General features: G+C 43.8%; 1 protein-coding gene across 1 annotated transcript in view; it reads right to left on the reverse strand.

Annotated features, from left to right (window-relative positions):
* The window catches only part of LOC311125063 (NBAS subunit of NRZ tethering complex-like), a gene marked incomplete at its 3' end in the record, with an annotated part of 70,910 nt that overhangs the window by 34,324 nt on the left and 16,014 nt on the right, over positions 1 to 20,572 (reverse strand). Inside the window, exons 5-7 of the mRNA XM_084199136.1 lie at positions 19,509 to 19,556; positions 19,237 to 19,280; positions 5,812 to 5,945 (exon numbers count right to left, since the gene is read on the reverse strand). Of these exons, the coding sequence (XP_084055262.1) occupies positions 5,812 to 5,945; positions 19,237 to 19,280; positions 19,509 to 19,556 (226 nt within the window). The remainder of the gene's footprint in view (positions 1 to 5,811; positions 5,946 to 19,236; positions 19,281 to 19,508; positions 19,557 to 20,572) is intronic.

Consider the following 20,572-nt stretch of genomic DNA (forward strand, 5'->3'; position numbering starts at 1 on the left):
CCACCACCATGCTTCACCGTAGGGTTGGTGCCAGGTTTCCTCCAGACGTGACACTTGGCATTCAGGCCAAAGAGTTCAATCTTGGTTTCATCAGACCAGATAATCATTTTTCTCATGGTCTGAGAGTCTTTAGATGCCTTTTGGCAAACTCCAAGTGGGCTGTCATGTGCCTTTTACTGAGGAGTGGCTTCCGTCTGGCCACTCTACCATAAAGGCCTGATTGGTGGAGTGCTGCAGAGATGGTTGTTCTTCTGGAAGGTTTTCCCATCTCCACAGAGGAACTCTAGAGCTCTGACAGAGTGACCATCGGGTTCTTGGTCACCTGCCTGACCAAGGCCCTTCTCCCCCGATTGGCTCTAGGAAGAGTTTTGGGGACCTTCAATGCTGCAGACATTTTTTGGTACCCTTGAGAGGATCTGCAGAGAAGAATAGGAGAAACTCCACAAATACAGGTGTGCCAAGCTTATAGCGTCATACCCAAGAAGACCCAAGGCTGTAATCGCTGCCAAAGGTGCTTCAACAATGTACTGAGTAAAGGGTCTGAATACTTTACTTATCAATTTGCAAAAACTTCTGAAAAACAGTTTTTGCTTTGTCATTATGGGGTATTGTGTGTAGATTGATGAAGAGAAAAAACAATTTAATCAATTTTAGAATAAGGCTGTAACGTAACAAATTGTGGAAAAAGTCAAGGGGTCTGAATACTTTCCGAATGCACCATATCTTTCAACTAGGCTGTGATGTTTAGAATACAATTTGAATCTCATAAAATAGAATCCACAGATTGCGAGTTGAAGATATACTTTTCCTAAGAGTATTAGTATACTATTAATTGACTGACCCGGTCTCTCCAGATCTCCCAACTATGCTATTTCTAGGGTCAATTTTAGATTAATGCTATGCTTTTTCAGCCATTCCTGAACCCGAGACTATAAACAGGCTAGCTGAGGGCAATACCAGAACAAATTGTCTATTGATTCTGTATCCTCACAACAAAATCTGCAGAGCTGCGATGGTTGCATGCCCCAAATATTCAAAAATGTTGGTGGCAAGAATTCTGTACAATAATTTTAGCTGAAAAGCACCAAGTCTTGAATCTTGCATCATTTTATATATCAACTCATACACCCTGTGCCATGGAATCGGTACATCAAAAATCTCCTCCCATATATTTTGCAATCTGTATGGCACAGCTGCCAACATCCTGGTCCTCAAATGAAACCGTTATACTTTCCTATTCATGCTATGTTTATCTGCCAGTGTTGATCCTTTATATTGGGCAGACAGACCAGTTCCCTGCCTCCTCCCTTGATCCTTTATATTGGGCAGACAGACCAGTTCCCTGCCTCCTCCCTTGATCCTTTATATTGGGCAGACAGACCAGTTCCCTGCCTCCTCCCTTGATCCTTTATATTGGGCAGACAGACCAGTTCCCTGCCTCCTCCCTTGATCCTTTATATTGGGCAGACAGACCAGTTCCCTGCCTCCTCCCTTGATCCTTTATATTGGGCAGACAGACCAGTTCCCTACCTCCTCCCTTGATCCTTTATATTGGGCAGACAGACCAGTTCCCTACCTCCTCCCTTGATCCTTTATATTGGGCAGACAGACCAGTTCCCTGCCTCCTCCCTTGATCCTTTATATTGGGCAGACAGACCAGTTCCCTGCCTCCTCCCTTGATCCTTTATATTGGGCAGACAGACCAGTTCCCTACCTCCTCCCTTGATCCTTTATATTGGGCAGACAGACCAGTTCCCTGCCTCCTCCCTTGATCCTTTATATTGGGCAGACAGACCAGTTCCCTACCTCCTCCCTTGATCCTTTATATTGGGCAGACAGACCAGTTCCCTGCCTCCTCCCTTGATCCTTTATATTGGGCAGACAGACCAGTTCCCTACCTCCTCCCTTGATCCTTTATATTGGGCAGACAGACCAGTTCCCTACCTCCTCCCTTGATCCTTTATATTGGGCAGACAGACCAGTTCCCTGCCTCCTCCCTTGATCCTTTATATTGGGCAGACAGACCAGTTCCCTACCTCCTCCCTTGATCCTTTATATTGGGCAGACAGACCAGTTCCCTACCTCCTCCCTTGATCCTTTATATTGGGCAGACAGACCAGTTCCCTACCTCCTCCCTTGATCCTTTATACTGGGCAGACAGACCAGTTCCCTACCTCCTCCCTTGATCCTTTATATTGGGCAGACAGACCAGTTCCCTACCTCCTCCCTTGATCCTTTATATTGGGCAGACAGACCAGTTCCCTACCTCCTCCCTTGATCCTTTATACTGGGCAGACAGACCAGTTCCCTACCTCCTCCCTTGATCCTTTATACTGGGCAGACAGACCAGTTCCCTGCCTCCTCCCTTGATCCTTTATATTGGGCAGACAGACCAGTTCCCTACCTCCTCCCTTGATCCTTTATATTGGGCAGACAGACCAGTTCCCTACCTCCTCCCTTGATCCTTTATATTGGGCAGACAGACCAGTTCCCTACCTCCTCCAGCTGCCAGACAGACCAGATACCTTTTCCATAAATACAGGTATTTTACCAACCAGCACATTTGAGTTCAACCATAAAATTATTTCCATCTTTTCTGGGGGATGACATTGAAATTGTAACCAGCTCCGCAATGCTTGTTTGAAAAAGAGAGATCCTGTTCAATGAATCGAAAATGAGACATGGCAATCTGCACAAAGACAAAAAGGCCATTTTTAAACAATGGATGAGATTTTCTTACTAATTTACTTGAGAACCATTTTGTATTTTTTTTTAAACCTGTAACTGCCATTTCCTGAAACCTAGTCTTAAATTATGTTAAACAATGTAGCCAACACAGAAGTCTTTTGTTTGATCCTAAATGAAATTGAGGTGGTCTCAATGACAATTTTTCTAGGTTAAATTCATGGATCATGACTATTCTAATTAATAGGTGGCTTTATGTGGATAGTTTAGTGAAAATGTCAAATATAATTCAAATCAACTGTTATTTGCTTGTAAACAAACAGGTGTAGACTAACAGTGAAATGCTTACATACAGGTCCTTTCCCAACAATACATCCTCTGTATCCGCTGCTAAAGCCACTTTCTACCATTAAATGTCAAGCTTCTGCCTCTAACCCTAGGAAACTATTTTCTAACCGTGGAAAGCTATTTTCAACCCTAGGAAACTACACTGCTCAAAAACACTAAAATAACACATCCTAGATCTGAATGAATGAAATAATCTTATTAAATACTTTTTTCTTTACATAGTTGAATGTGCTGACAACAAAATCACACAAAAATTATCAATGGAAATCAAATTTATCAACCCATGGAGGTCTGGATTTGGAGTCACCCTCAAAATTAAAGTGGAAAACCACACTACAGGCTGATCCAACTTTGATGTAATGTCCTTAAATCAGGTCAAAATGAGGCTCAGTAGTGTGTGTGGCCTCCATGTGCCTGTATGACCTCCCTACAACGTCTGGGCATGCTCCTGATGAGGTGGGGGATGGTCTCCTGAGGGATCTCCTCCCAGACCTGGACTAAAGCATCAGCCAACTCCTGGACAGTCTGTGGTGCAACGTGGCGTTGGTGGATGGAGCGAGACATGATGTCCCAGATGTGCTCAATTGGATTCAGGTCTGGGGAACGGGCGGGCCAGTCCATAGCATCAATGCCTTCCTCTTGCAGGAACTGCTGACACACTCCAGCCACATGAGGTCTAGCATTGTCTTGCATTAGGAGGAACTCAGGGCCAACCGCACCAGCATATGGTCTCACAAGGGGTCTGAGGATCTCATCTCGGTACCTAATGGCAGTCAGGCTACCTCTGGCGAGCACTTGGAGGGCTGTGCGGCCCCCCAAAGAAATGCCACCCCACACCATGACTGACCCACCGCCAAACCGGTCATGCTGGAGGATGTTGCAGGCAGCAGAACGTTCTCCACGGCGTCTCCAGACTCTGTCACATGTGCTCAGTGTGAACCTGCTTTCATCTGTGAAGAGCACAGGGCGCCAGTGGCGAATTTGCCAATCTTGGTGTTCTCTGGCAAATGCCAAACGTCCTGCACGGTGTTGGGCTGTAAGCTCAACCCTCACCTGTAGACGTCGGGCCCTCATACCACCCTCATGGAGTATGTTTCTGACCGTTTGAGCAGACACATGCACATTTGTGGCCTGCTGGAGGTCATTTTGCAGGGCTCTGGCAGTGCTCCTCCTGCTCCTCCTTGCACAAAGGCGGAGGTAGCAGTCCTACTGCTGGGTTGTTGCCCTCCTACGGCCTCCTCCACGTCTCCTGATGTACTGGCCTGTCTCCTGGTAGCGCCTCCATGCTCTGGACACTACACTGACAGACACAGCAAACCTTCTTGCCACAGCTCGCATTGATGTGCCATCCTGGATGAGCTGCACTACCTGAGCCACTTGTGTGGGTTGTAGACTCCGTCTCATGCTACCACTAGAGTGAAAGCACCGCCTGCATTCAAAAGTGACCAAAACATCAGCCAGGAAGCATAGGAACTGAGAAGTGGTCTGTGGTCACCACCTGCAAAACCAGTCCTTTATTGGGGGTGTCTTGCTAATTGGCTATAATTTCCACCTGTTGTCTATTCCATTTGCACAACAGCATGAGAAATGTATTGTCAATCAGTGTTGCTTCCTAAGTGGACAGTTTGATTTCACAGAAGTGTGATTGACTTGGAGTTACATTGTGTTGTTTAAGTGTTCCCTTTATTTTTTTGAGCAGTGTATTTTCCGCCTTCTCCCTTCATAATCCACCACCCCCTCCTCCTCTGCGGACGACTTTGTCAACCACTTTGAAATGAAGGTTGACGACATCCGCTACTCACTCAGCCTATTGAGTCCACTGGTCTCACTCACACAGAACTACCCTACGCCTTGACCTCTTTCTCCCCTCTCTCTCCAGATGACCTCCTGTAACTAGTGAGGTCTGGGGCTGCCTGACAACCTGCCCACTCGAATCCTTCCCCTCCTCCTTTCTCCAGACCATCTCTGGAGACCTTCTCCCATTCCTCACTTCCCTCATCCCTGACCACTGGCTGCATCCCCTCTGACTTCAAAATTGAGTAAAGGTTGACAGGTCTGGAGACAGAGTGAGACCGAGAGAGTGATAGAGAGACAATGTGACCGGAGTCCCTGACAGATGGGGGGAGAGAGAGAGAGAGAGAGAAAGAAAGAGACAGACAGAGGAGAGAGAGAGAGAGAGAGAGAGAGAGAGAGAGAGAGAGAGAGAGAGAGAGAGAGAAAGAGAGAAAGAGAGGAGAGAGAGAGAGAGAGAGAGGATGATGAGAACAGAGAGAGTGCATGAGAGGAGAGGGAGGGAGAGAGAGGGAGGGACAGGGAGATAGCGTGAAGAAAAGCCGATGGACTTGAATCTTAAATTACACAGACTAATTGATTTAAAGAAACAGAATGGTGAGAGAGAGATAAGTGGAATAAGTGAGTGAGAGATGGTGAGAGAGAGAACATGATGGTGAGAGAACGTGATGGTGAGAGAGAGAACGTGATGGTGAGAGAGAGAACGTGAGGGTGAGAGAGAGAACGTGAGGGTGAGAGAGAATGTGATGTGAGAGAGAGAACGTGATGGTGAGAGAAAACGTGAGGCTAAGGGCTGCAGCAGAACATTGCTCCTGTTGGGCAGGAAAGCCTGACTGACCCCCCTCTCTGGAGCCCAGAGTCTGACGTCTCACTGTATCAGAACAGACATACAACATCTACCATCCATTTCTCTCTGTGTGTGTGTGTGTGTGTGTGTGTGTGTCTGTGTGTGTATATATCTATATGCGTGTGTGTTTGTGTGGTTACCGGGGGAATGACGAACAGTTCGCTGCCCATGAGGTCGAAGACGCGCACGGTACCGGTACTGTCGGCGTACGCCAGCAGGGTACAGTCATGTGACCACGCCACCCGCCGCCACTGGGGACTGGGGTCCTTGGGCACTGCAACACAACACACAGGTTATTACACACACATTATTAAACACACACCCACACAATACGGAAGGGGATATCTAGTCTATATAGTCTCCCTAGTCTATATAGTCTCCCTAGTCTATATAGTCTCCCTAGTCTATATAGTCTCCCTATAGTCTCCCTAGTCTATATAGTCTCCCTAGTCTATATAGTCTCCCTAGTCTATATAGTCTCCCTATAGTGTCCGCTCCCTAGTCTATATAGTCTCCCTATAGTGTCCGCTCCCTAGTCTATATAGTCTCCCTAGTCTATATAGTCTCCCTATAGTGTCCGCTCCCTAGTCTATATAGTCTCCCTAGTCTATATAGTCTCCCTAGTCTATATAGTCTCCCTATAGTCTCCCTAGTCTATATAGTCTCCCTATAGTCTCCCTAGTCTATATAGTCTCCCTAGTCTATATAGTCTCCCTATAGTGTCCGCTCCCTAGTCTATATAGTCTCCCTATAGTGTCCGCTCCCTAGTCTATATAGTCTCCCTAGTCTATATAGTCTCCCTAGTCTATATAGTCTCCCTAGTCTATATAGTCTCCCTAGTCTATATAGTCTCCCTATAGTGTCCGCTCCCTAGTCTATATAGTCCCCCTAGTCTATATAGTCTCCCTAGTCTATATAGTCTCCCTATAGTGTCTGCTCCCTATTCACACCAGGGTTTCCGATGGGGCACTGGCCATGTCACTGGCAACATTTTAATTTACCGGACATTTGAGAAATCCGCCAGACCCATATCCATTGGGTACGTAACCTGATTAGGGCGTCCACCCACGGTGCTGTCCACATTTACTTTTCCTCAGCCGACGAGACGAGTAACGAACAGTAAAATCACTTAGCCTATGTCAATATACTAGAAAAGTTGACCCATTCTATTGGTCAGCTTGATGAGAAAGAAATAGCCTATTCCAAACGGACTCTGGGGCAGAGGCGCTAAAGAGGGCTGTGCGTACGGCCGAGCTTCCTGCCTTCCAGGACCTCTACACCAGGCGGTGTCAGAGGAATGCCCTAGAAACTGTCAAAGACTCCAGCCACCCAGGTCAGACTGTTCTCTCTGCTACCGCACAGCAAGCGGTCCCAGAGCACCAAGTCTGAGACCAAAAGGCTCCTGAACAGCTTCTACCCCTAAGCCATAGGACTGCTGAACAGTTAATCAAATGGCCACCCAGACTATTTGGATTGAAACCCTTTTTTTACACCGACTCTCTTGTGGATTCTACCCACACTCACTGGACTCTACCCACACTCACTGGACTCTACCCACACTCACTGGACTCTACCCACACTCACTGGACTCTACCCACACTCACTGGACTCTACCCACACTCACTGGACTCTACCCACACTCACTGGACTCTACCCACACTCACTGGACTCTACCCACACTCACTGGACTCTACCCACACTCACTGGACTCTACCCACACTTCTCCTGCCATCCGCCAAACCCAGATTTGCCCTTCGGACCGCCAGATGGTGAAGCACGATTCATCACTCCAGAGAACGCGTTTCCACTGCTCCAGAGTCCAATGGCGGCGAGCTTTACACCACTCCAGCCGACGCTTGGCATTGCGCATGGTGATCTTAGGCTGCTCGGCCATGGAAACCCATTTCATGAAGCTCCCGACTAACAGTTCTTGTGCTGACGTTGCTTCCAGGTGCAGTTTGGAACTGCCTCATTGGTGAGTGTTGCAACTGAGGACAGACGATTTTTACGCGCTATGCGTTTCAGCACTCGGCAGTACTGGGGCAATTCTAGCAGGGCTAGAAATTTTACGAACTAACTTGTTGGAAAGGTGGCATCCTATGACAGTGCCACGCTGAAAGTCACTGAGGCCATTCTACTGACAATGTTTGTCTACGGAGATTGCATGGTGGTGTGCTCGATTTTATACACCTGTCAGCAACGTGTGTGAATGAAATAACTGAATTCACTAATTTAAAAGGAGTGTCCACATACTTTTGCATATATAGTAAAGTTATCGACCATGTCTTTTTTTATCTGTTGTTTTCAGTGTGTGTGTGTGTGTGTGTTTGTGCACTGTAAACCCCAAGGCATTTTTATATCAAATACTTCTAGTAATGTTGAACTCAAAGTGAAAAGTCTTTAAAACGTTTATGTGGTACGGACTCAAACTAAAACAACTTTAAACTGTTGACAAATTAATTTATTGTTCATTAACTTTCTAAGTAGTTCAAAAGCTGTCAACACTAGAGCTGTTGCAGTGATCGTTTTACCGCCACACCGGCAGTCACGACCGCAGTAAAATTCTACGTGACCGTTGAGTCACGGTAATCTCATTTTACATTTACATTTTAGTCCGTTAGCAGACGCTCTTATCCAGAGCGACTTACAGTTAGTGAGTGCATACATGTTTTTGTTTTGTTTTTTCATACTGGCCCCCCGTGGGAATCGAACCCACAACCCTGGCGTTGCAAGTGCCATGCTAGTACCCAACTCACTAACGACCATCAAGGTCGCTAACGGCCTGGTACTCAGCGCTCTATTGTCCCTCTGACATCAACGCGAATGCAATCGAAAAATCACATCAACACATTACCATGCTTTAAAAAAAAACTCACCTCGCTGTGATCAATCAAAGTGAAGAAAGACATTGAACAACGACGTTGAAACGGAGCGGAGAACATAATGTTGTTTCAAAGACAAAACAACAAAATGGACAACGTTTTTTTAATGTGATTATTAATTCACAACACCATACGCATATTAGAGCTTAAGCACACACATAATATATGACCCCAAAATTTAAATAAATAAAATAAAGACTGTGCCATTATACAATATACAGCGAGGAGAACAAGTATTTGATACACTGCCGATTTTGCAGGTTTTCCTACTTACAAAGCATGTAGAGGTCTGTAATTTTTTATCATAGGTACACTTCAACTGTGAGAGACGGAATCTAAAACAAAAATCCAGAAAATCACATTGTATGATTTTTAAGTAATTCATTTGCATTTTATTGCATGACATAAGTATTTGATCACCTACCAACCAGTAAGAATTCCGGCTCTCACAGACCTGTTAGTTTTTCTTTAAGAAGCCCTCCTGTTCTCCACTCATTACCTGTATTAACTGCACCTGTTTGAACTCGTTACCTGTATAAAAAGACACCTGTCCACACACTCAATCAAACAGACTCCAACCTCTCCACAATGGCCAAGACCAGAGAGCTGTGTAAGGACATCAGGGATAAAATTGTAGACCTGCACAAGGCTGGGATGGGCTACAGGACAATAGGCAAGCAGCTTGGTGAGAAGGCAACAACTGTTGGCGCAATTATTAGAAAATGGAAGAAGTTCAAGATGACGGTCAATCACCCTCGGTCTGGGGCTCCATGCAAGATCTCACCTCGTGGGGCATCAATGATCATGAGGAAGGTCAGGGATCAGTCCAGAACTACACGGCAGGACCTGGTCAATGACCTGAAGAGAGCTGGGACCACAGTCTCAAAGAAAACCATTAGTAACACACTACGCCGTCATGGATTAAAATCCTGCAGCGCACGCAAGGTCCCCCTGCTCAAGCCAGCGCATGTCCAGGCCCGTCTGAAGTTTGCCAATGACCATCTGGATGATCCAGAGGAGGAATGGGAGAAGGTCATGTGGTCTGATGAGCTTTTTGGTCTAAACTCCACTCGCCGTGTTTGGAGGAAGAAGAAGGATGAGTACAACCCCAAGAACACCATCCCAACCGTGAAGCATGGAGGTGGAAACATCATTCTTTGGGGATGCTTTTTTTGCAAAGGGGACAGGACGACTGCCCCGTATTGAGGGGAGGATGGATGGAGCCATGTATCGGGAGATCTTGGCCAACAACCTCCTTCCCTCAGTAAGAGCATTGAAGATTGGTTGTGGCTGGGTCTTCCAGCATGACAACGACCCGAAACACACAGCCAGGGCAACTAAGGAGTGGCTCCGTAAGAAGCATCTCAAGGTCCTGGAGTGGCCTAGCCAGTCTCCAGACCTGAACCCAATAGAAAATCTTTGGAGGGAGCTGAAAGTCCGTATTGCCCAGCGACAGCACCGAAACCTGAAGGATCTGGAGAAGGTCTGTATGGAGGAGTGGGCCAAAATCCCTGCTGCAGTGTGTGCAAACCTGGTCAAGACCTACAGGAAACGTATGATCTCTGTAATTCCAAACAAAGGTTTCTGTACCAAATATTAAAGTTCTGCTTTTCTGATGTATAAAATACTTATGTCACGCAATAAAATGCAAATTAATTACTTAAAAATCATTCAATGTGATTTTCTGGATTTTTTGTTTTAGATTCCGTCTCTCACAGTTGAAGTGTACCTATGATAAAACATTACAGACCTCTACATGCTTTGTAAGTAGGAAAACCTGCAAAATCGGCAGTGTATCAAATACTTGTTCTCCCCACTGTATATAGCCTACCACATATTACTCATGGCAGAAAACAACTGATTTAAGATGTCTTTGGTACATAATTGGTCTAGTCTATACTCCAAATGTAAACACATTCTAGTAAAATCACCTTTGAGTGTGGACTGTATTATTATGCATACTGGATGGACCGGTTACCTAATGCTACGCTCCAAACTTTCTATCCATGAGTCTGGGAGAGAATTTAGGCGATGGTGTTGGTTCGTTGATTGTGCAGGCCGGCATACAGTTATCTTACAATTAGTGAATTTGTATTTATCTTGAATAGCCTAGTAATAGGGCATGTTTTATATTTTCATAATTAATTAATAGGCTGAAACATTACCTTTAGCTACAGAATATCTCACCACCGTGCGTTTCCATCTCCTCCCCTTGCTCCTTTCTCGGGCGTGCAGAGAGAGAGGGTCTGTCAACAGCTTAATAAAATATGTTTCATTGTGAAAACATGTTACTATCGATTGTTCCCGGACAGACTTCACTTGGTTACCCAAATTAAGCACTGGGTATCTGCAGGAACAGGGTTGGAGAGCCCGTGGCATACAGAGTTCGGGCTGAATATCACCTGTCGCCCAGCGAGAGGCTGCATACTCCTCAAACAGTGGTTGATGCGTGGGGGTGAAATAAGTGTTATTTTAAGGCCAGACATTTCTATATCAATCCTGTGTGAAAGCAGTGTTTTGATGGTTGCCACTAAAAAAAAGAGGTGCTTCTACTGCTACTATATGTATTTATCAGCTGCTAATATTAATCAAACCGGAGGAGACTACCGGCCTCCATTCACTATTCCAGGTCATACGGATGAAGGGTCTTTTTCCCCCTGCTCCAGTTCCTGTCCAGTTGATAATGACCCATTCTAAATCTAAACTCATTTTACATATTAGTAAAGTCAAAAGGTTAAATTGAGAACAGTCTGATGGGGTGTAAATATGATCGCTTGATGAGAGAACAGCGTGTGCTGTCTGAGGCAAGGAACAGAGCGCATGCCGTTTTGCCACTCCATCATATGAACAGCCTATAGTGGCATCATATAAAGTGTTGATTTTCTAAAACATTGTAAGGTTTGTATCATTCGCAAGCAAAGTTGCCAAATAACTCTAAAAATCAGGGCGTATAGGACCCGTTTCAAATGATCACGTTGACGCTCAACAAAGCCACTTCATGTGCAAAGAAAAATATCCTTTCTATTTTATTCAGCCAAGTTCAATTATAGTCTTCTCGCTATAAAATCATTTAATATAAAATAATGGCTTAAGGACTTAAGCATATCTTGTCTGCTCCATAAACCGGCGCAGAGGCCGACTCATATTCTGTTCTTCTGAAATACATTTTTCTTCGTATCATAAATGTTTCTTTAGACCTGCCTAAAATAAATAATGGATTTATTGTGATGCTGTAGGCTATATTAAAATGGATTTATTGGACTTTTCTAAAATGTTCCAAAAAACATCCGCATCAGCAGCGGCTTGTATGAGTGGCGGCCTGGAGATGCTAAAACGTGTTTATGTTAATTAACGGTCAATTACCGTGAGACGGGCAGTCATTTGCATGACATTTACCGGATGGCCACAGCCCTAGTCAGGACAACTAGCTGCAATATGTAACTTTTTTGGAGCGACCCGACCAAATTCACATAGAAATGTGATTATAGATCTGTCATTCTCATTAAAAAGCAAGTCTAAGAAGCAGTATATCTGTTCTATGTTCTACTATTTCTATGCTTCCCGTTCTTAAGTTTGGTTTTTGCATCTTTTACTTTCGGTTTTGTCCACCAGCTTCAAACCGCTGGACGTACAATATTTTTGGTTATGGAAAATATATTTCACAGCGGTTTAGATGGTACAATGATTCTCTACACTTGCTTGATCTGTCACATATACTGAAATTAGGCAAGCAATTAGAATTTAAGCAACCAGAAAATGGCAGACTGATTATAGAGTTATACTCAGCATGCTTTGCAACTTAATTTTTACATTTTCATTTTGGTCATTCAGCATAATACACTTTTATCCAGGGCGACTTCAATCAGTGCATTCAACTAAGGTAGATAAACAACCACGTGTAAAAAAGTTAAAAACTTTACAGTAACCGTCGTTGTAGTTAAAGTGTTCTGTTGGTTGGGCAACTTGCTAAAGTTCTGAAGCTACTGAAAAGGCGCCAAGTGCAAGAGACCGATAGGAGCATTAAATGTTCCCTACTGAATTCTGTTTGGCTATTGTTAATTGGAAATGAAACTTTTCAATGTGACATAGTGCTTTCTTTCTTCATTAAGTTGTGTTAGAAAGTGGATGAAATACTTTCTTTGAAGTTGGGAAAAACTTAGAAATATGCTTATTGCACCAAAAAAAGAAATATTATTTTTAAGTAGCAACAGCTTGAAATATTGATTACAATACGTTTATGTAACAAAAAAAATATTGAGTTACAACGCGTCCGTATTCTAAGTTCAATCAACTTAATATGAACAACTTCTTAACATCTGTTTAGAGGTCAAGCAACTAGTAAGTTGTGCATTTAATTAACAATGAGCTTAAAAGTTAAATGTACTTTACAAGCTGATACAACTGAAATCTGGACCTCCCCCCTCCCTCCTACAGAGTCACAGTGACTATTGGTTTGAGTAATGACTACAAAATCACTTCAAGTAAGTGCACTCTGATATGGTTGTACACCGGGCTTGCACAAACATTTTTGAGTAATGACAGCACATTGGAGGTGTGTGGTTAGAGACAGGAAATGATGTATTAGAGTTCATTAAAAGCAGCATCACTGTTTCCGTGTGGCAAGAGTACACTACATTACTTTCAAAATCAGAACGTCGCTGAGCCACACATTAAACAACCGTCCTCCCTCCTATTTGTTTTCTTGCCACCGTAGGGGGGGGGGGACACTACAATATTTGGTCGTGAGGATTCTCCATACAACACTGTCTCGTTAAAAAAGAAAAGTGATTAAATAGCTAGAACGCGCTGTGGCTGAAAGCAGCCTCAAACGTTTTCAGTCAGACATTCACGCTTGCCATAAAGAGTTGAATTATCTAGTGCGGCGTACTGCGGGCAAGCCACCAGGGTAGACTCGTCGAGGCCTGGTGACAGACGGTGTCTACATCACGCGGCGGTGGCTCCCTCTGCTGGACGTGCCAGGTCTCGACCGCTCCTCCGGCCAGGACTAATTGGGGCTGGTTGAGGCTGGTGAGTAATGAAGGGGCTGATTGCTCACCAGCCGTACGGGGCCCATAAAGCTGCCAGGAGGGAAGCACACGGGAGGGTTGGGGGTAGTGAGAGGTGACTACCGGACAGACGTCCTCACGGTCTGATAGAACCGAGGGGCTCGGTGTTCTACCCCAGAGGAGACAGCGTTCCACGGAGCCCAGGTGGTAACCAGGAAGAGTTCTCCTGGAGGAGACCTGTTTTCTTCTTTTTCTTTACTGTTTTAAATAAACACCTTGAAAACTGAGGTATCACACTTGTGTCTGATCTGTGGAAACGTCTAGATCAAATCCTCTTGGTCTGCATCACTAGCAATACATTTTGAATAACATTGCTTGTGCTGTAAACGATTTAACTTTGTCTTTGTCAAAACAAAAAAAAGGCAAGTACAAAACGCATACTAGTAGTAGTCATCGAGAGAGAGAGAGTACCCATTCTAGGTGATGTGATACCACATCATTAGTTATTAAAATAAAACGTTATCATCTCACTGGCTTCTTCTCTGGAGAGCTCTCAGCGTTTTCCACAAGTGCGTAGAGTGGCCAGCCAAATAGAAAAGCTTTATATCAGTAGCTTCTGATCCATTCTAATGCCTTGGCTCCATCCGAAATACATAGCTTAATTATTTAATACATTATCAAGTTCACCTCCCAGATTGGAAAAACTATTGGTGGTATTGTGTACAGAAACATGACTTTACAATTTAAAATGACTGAAAATGTCTGAATTCAGTGTATTGTTAGTCGTTTTGGTTATTGTCTAGGCCTACAGTATATGATCAGGACTATTTTACATTTAACCAGTCTTCTCTTGAGATTAAAGTCTTACTTACAGTTTTATTGCAAGATATTAATTGCCACAATTAAAAACAGAACAATTAAGCAAAAAGGCCACAGGTTTCAGTGTTTTCCCCGTTTTCACTCAAAAATCACCACTTTTATAGAAAAACAGAAATTGGATGTTCTAAGTTCACAACAATCCTTACACCACATAAGGAGACCACTTTTGATGGCTGGGAAAATCGAAGATATTTAGATTTTTTGGGTGTACTTAGCCTTTAATTGAAGCGCTCACCTAGCAAGATGCAGGTTGTTTAGCAGTGAAAATACTTTCCCTCTACCAGAAGATAAGCATCACTGCTAACGGCTACACACCTAACGGTAGATGAGCGCGCCGACGAGCATTCTCATTGTCTCTTCCGAGAGTTGCAGGAAATATGAAATCGCTGATGCATTCTGTTCATGTCTTATGATCAACTTTGGGCAAATGAATACATGTTCAATACATTTAGATGATTTCCTACTAAACGTCAAAACCATTTCTGAATTTTGTTGAATTCCGTTTTAATGCGTGGATTCCGTGAGTGCCCTAATGATCATATCTGGACCAGAATGAGTCTCTCCACTACCTGTTGTTCCAGTGTTGATTCACCATCTTCATCGAATGTTTTCATCATTTATCTGCAGACAATCAACACAAAAGTCTAGGCCTACCAGCATGCAAGTCAGGTAGACTAATGAACGTCTGTCTCACCAATGTGATTCGTCAGGCTACACTGCCTGACGAGACCAGAGTCACTCACTTTAGAGTCACTGTCTGGCAAGCCCCAACATCCTTGGAAAGGAAACCTCGGAAATCCTTTGGTTTAATTGTCCTGATGTGATACCATGGAAATCTACAGTACCAGTCAAAAGTTTGGACACATCTACTCATTCAAGGGTTTTTCTTTATTTCTACTATTCTCTACATTGTAGAATAATAGTGAAGACATCAAAACTATGAAATAACACATACGGAATCATGTAGTAACCAAAAAAGTGTTAAACAGATCAAAATATATATTATATTTGAGATTCTTCAAAGTAGCCACCCTTTGCCTTGACGACAGCTTTGCACACTCTTGGCATTCTCTCAACCAGCTTCATGAGGTAGTCACCTGGAATGCTTTTCCAACAGTCTTGAAGGCGTTCCCACATATGCTGAGCACTTGTTGGCTGCTTTTCCTTCACTCTGCGGTCCAACTCATCCCAAACCATCTCAATTGGGTTGAGGTCAGGTGATTGTGGAGGCCAGGTCATCTGATGCAGCACTCCATCACTCTCCTTATTGGTCAAATAGCCCTTACACAGCCTGGAGGTGTGTTGGGTCATTGTCCTGTTGAAAAACAAATGATAGTCCCACTAAGCCCAAACCGGATGGGATGGCGTATCGCTGAAGAATGCTGTGGTAGCCATGCTGGTTAAGTGTGCCTTGAATTCTAATTAAATCACAGAAAAGTCACCAGCAAAGCAACCCCACACCTCCTCCTCCAAGCTTCACATTGGGAACCACACATGCGGAGATAATCCGTTCACCTACTCCGCGTCTCACAAAGACATGGCGGTTAGCACCAAAAATGTCACATTTGAACTCATCAGACCAAAGGACAGATTTCCACCGGTCTAATGTCCATTGCTCATGTTTCTTGGCCCAAGCAAGTCTCTTCTTCTTATTGGTGTCCTTTAGTAGTGGTTTCTTTGCAGCAATTTGACCATGAAGGCCTGATTCACGCAGTCTCCTCTGAACAGTTGATGTTGAGATGTGTCTGTTACTTGAACTCTGTGAAGCATTTATTTGGCCTGCCACCTGAGGTGCAGTTAATTGCCGATTTCAGAGGTTAATAATTCTAATGAACTTATCCTCTGCAGCAGAGGTAACGCTGGGTTTCCTTTCCTGTGGCGGTCCTCATGAGAGCCAGTTTCATCATAGCGCTTCATTGCGACTGCACTTGAAGAAACTTTCAAAGTTCTTGAAATGTTCCGCATTGACTGACCTTCATGTCTTAAAGTAATGATGGACTGTCATTTCTCTTTGCTTATTGGAGCTGTTCTTGCCATAATATGGACTTGGTCTTTTACCAAATAGGGCCATCTTCTGTATACCACCCCTACGTGGTCACAACACAACTGATTGGCTCAAACGCATTAAGGAAAGAAATTCCCCAGATTTACTTTTAACAAGGCACTGTTAATTGAAATGCATTCCAGGTGACTACCTCATGAAGCTGGTTGAGAGAATGCCAAGAGTGTGCAAAGCTGTCATCAAGGCAAAGAGAGGCTACTTTGAAGAATCTCAAATATATCTTGACTTGTTTAACACTTTTTTGGTTACTACATGATTCCATATGTGTTATTTCATAGTTTTGATGTCTTCACTATTATTCTACAATGTAGAAAATAATTTTAAAAAATTAAGAAAAACCCTGGAAACTTTTGACTGGTACTTGTAACCCCCGCTGCATGATTTATGAACAGCAAAGAGGTTTAGGAGATCGACTTTATTCAGTCAGTTTGACACCTTTTCTCAACTAGTCAACAGTTGCTGTTCAGTTGTCAATCAAAGCACAGTAAAATAGTCTACCATGAGCCACCACTCCGCTATGTGAAATAGTCTACCATGAGCCACCACTCCGCTATGTGAAATAGTCTACCATGAGCCACCACTCCGCTATGTGAAACACACAAAATAAAATTAATGAATGTGTCAGAAAACAATAATTAGGGTAAGAGGGTTTTCCACTCATCTTTACCACTTACAAATTCACAAGCATCATGCTCTCTCCCTAGGCTGTGTAAAGAAATAAGACTGCAACTGAATACAGCGCACACACATTTTACCGGGAGGCTGGAGAGACAGCAGACTGTGTCTCCTTGTCGTCGCTGGCTTTGTGACTGACAGGCACCTGTCCTATCAATAGATCACTAGGAGATGCATATCGTTCATTCTAGCAGGAGATGGCTCAATGGAATAGCGAATTGAAACTTTTAAATGAACAGCAGCCTAGTTAATATGAAGTGGAATGGAAAACACTACAAACGCTGACCACCTTTCCATCTCACACTACAAGAGCACTGCAGATTGTGCCAATAAAAACAAAACAGGGTGGAAAATAAATCGGGACGTTTGGGACAGCTGAAAGACAGGATCGGTAGCCCTCAGATTGCATCTTTGACCCGATGACAGCTGCGTGACCCGAGTAGGCAACGACATGGGGATTTTGTCTCCGATCTCAAAAACCTGTCTGGGACAGCTAAGCCGTGAAGGGTACATCCAGCTTTAGTCTATCATGTAATCAGGGTGATTAGTTCTCCGCCTCTCTAACCCTCTTCTTTAAATTAACCACATGTTAATATTATACTATATATTATATATTTTTACGTATACGTGGTCCTCTGTAGCTCAATTGGTAGAGCATGGCGCTTGTAACGCCAGGGTAGTGGGTTCGATCCCCGGGACCACCCATACGTAAAAATGTATGCACACATGACTAAGTCGCTTTGGATAAAAGTGTCTACTAAATGGCATATTATTATTATTATTATTATTATTATTATAATTATAATACTCCCTCACAAACCGTGTACACCAGTGCATCCCAACTCCAGTCGTTGAGTTAACCTGCCCAACAGCACACCTGATTCAACTGGTCAACTGATCTTCAGGCCCTCAATGAGTTGAATCCTATGAGGTTGCCCAGGGCTACAACAGAAATGTGTACTGTTGGGGGTACTGGAGTTGGGAAACTCTGGTATACACAACCACACACACACACACACACACACACACACACACACACACCAGTGTAGCCTACAAACGGTGCATAAACGCACACAGACACTGCTGTCATAAATAAATCCACTCAGGCCAAAAGTCCAATGTCTGATAACGGAAGGCCAAACTGCAAAATGTTCTGATTATATTTCACTCAGAGTCATTCTTATAGTCATGTGTTGACCCAAACCTCGACCCAACTCCATGGGGTTGACCCAAAACCTCAGAAAACAGAAGAGAAGTCCAGGAGAAATTCTATTTTTTCAAGCTCCACAGTGGTCCGTCTTCACTCATTCTCCTCACACTAGATCAGAATACTGAAAACACACAAAGCAGCTATCTGTGTGTGTGAGGTATGGATATTCGCCAGTCAGTCGGAGTCAGATATTAAGCTATAAAGAGCAATGCGAGGGGTGGGTGTGTCTGTGTGTGTTAGGGCTGGGCGATATGGCCGAAATATAATATCACGGTATTATTATGATTGTTGACGGTATGAGACAGTATTTTATGTTTTTGAATAATGAAAGTTCTACATTTTCTTTATGAGTAGTGCGTGACCCTGGGTGGAAACGTGCGTGACCCTGGGTGGAAACGTGCGTGACCCTGGGTGGAAACATACATTCTGATTTCAATGAGTCTTTCTCCAATCTGATTGTTTTATATTATTTCAACCCAAAAATATTTTTCTGCATTTTTCATCAATTTCTGCATTCATTTGAGATCATTTCCACACTGCCGAGTAGGGCTGTACGATATTGGCAAACAATCTAGGCCTTATTTTTAACCAAATGTTGCAATTGCGATTTGAATTGCGATTTAGAGCAAAACACTTGGGTGAACTGCTGGAATCATGGAAATAGAATGATTATTCTAATTCTATAGGTAGAATATAATAGTGGACTCTTTGAATACAGCGTTGACATGACAACGAATGAAAATGCCAGGGAGGAGTTATTGTGACAGGGTAGGAACCAAAGTGTTGATAAGTGTTTCGTAGCTAACATATTCATGCTTCACGTATTCCTCTTTGATTTAGAAGACACTTACCCTGACACTTCCCAATGACAGAGCCAAAGTCATCCCTCGCAGACCTGGTGGCAAAAACACACATACACATATAATAGAATATACACAAACATTCTGCATTTAACGTTAAAAATGTCAAATGGACCTCTGTATTAGGCATTACGTTAAGCCATCATCACACTGGGAGGGTTTCTACTGAGTAGACAACATTTGATCAACTTGAAAAAACAACAACTAAAATGCTATGTTTAGAATGGACACACACGAACGGACAGACCATCTCACATCATTACCTGATCTCCACACACTGGTCCTGAACCACGGCCAGCAGCTTCCCATTACTGGAGAGAGAGAGGGGGAGAGGGAGGAGAGGGGGAGAGGGGAGAGGGGGAGAGAGAGGGGGAGGAGAGAGAGAGAGAGGAAGAGAGAGAGAGAGATTTAGGACTTCTAACCCCTTAAACACTGTTTGAGCTACACACTTGGACCATTAGATTAGTGTATTTTCTTCTGCATCCTGTTGTATTGTGGTACTGTTGTATTGTGGTGTGGTGCTGTTGTATTGCGGTGTGGTGCTGTTGTATTGTGGTGTGGTGCTGTTGTATTGTGGTGTGGTGCTGTTGTATTGTGGTGTGGTGCTGTTGTATTGTGGTGTGGTGCTGTTGTATTGTGGTGTGGTGCTGTTGTATTGTGGTGTGGTACTGTTGTATTGTGGTGTGGTGCTGTTGTATTGTGGTGTGGTGCTGTTGTATTGTGGTGTGGTACTGTTGTATTGTGGTGTGGTGCTGTTGTATTGTGGTGTGGTGCTGTTGTATTGTGGTGTGGTACTGTTGTATTGTGGTGTGGTGCTGTTGTATTGTGGTGTGGTGCTGTTGTATTGTGGTGTGGTGCTGTTGTATTTGTGTCTGTGGCATTGTTGTTTATTGTCAAATCAAATCTTATGTCACATGCTTGGTAAACAACAGGTGTAGACTAACAGTGAAATGCTGATTTACGGGCTCTTCCCAACAATGGACTGAGTCCATGATAACTTGGCTATATACAGGGGGTACCAGTACTGAGTCCATGATAACTTGGCTATATACAGGGGGTACCAGTACTGAGTCCATGATAACTTGGCTATATACAGGGGGTACCAGTACTGAGTCCATGATAACTTGGCTATATACAGGGGGTACCAGTACTGAGTCCATGATAACTTGGCTATATACAGGGGGTACCAGTACTGAGTCCATGATAACTTGGCTATATACACGGGGTACCAGTACTGAGTCCATGATAACTTGGCTATATACAGGGGGTACCAGTACTGAGTCCATGATAACTAGGCCATATACAGGGGGTACCAGTACTGAGTCCA

The sequence above is a fragment of the Coregonus lavaretus genome (genome assembly GCF_964263955.1).
Source record: "Coregonus lavaretus genome assembly, contig: HAP1_SCAFFOLD_1394, whole genome shotgun sequence".
NCBI classification, from domain to species: Eukaryota; Metazoa; Chordata; class Actinopteri; order Salmoniformes; family Salmonidae; genus Coregonus; species Coregonus lavaretus.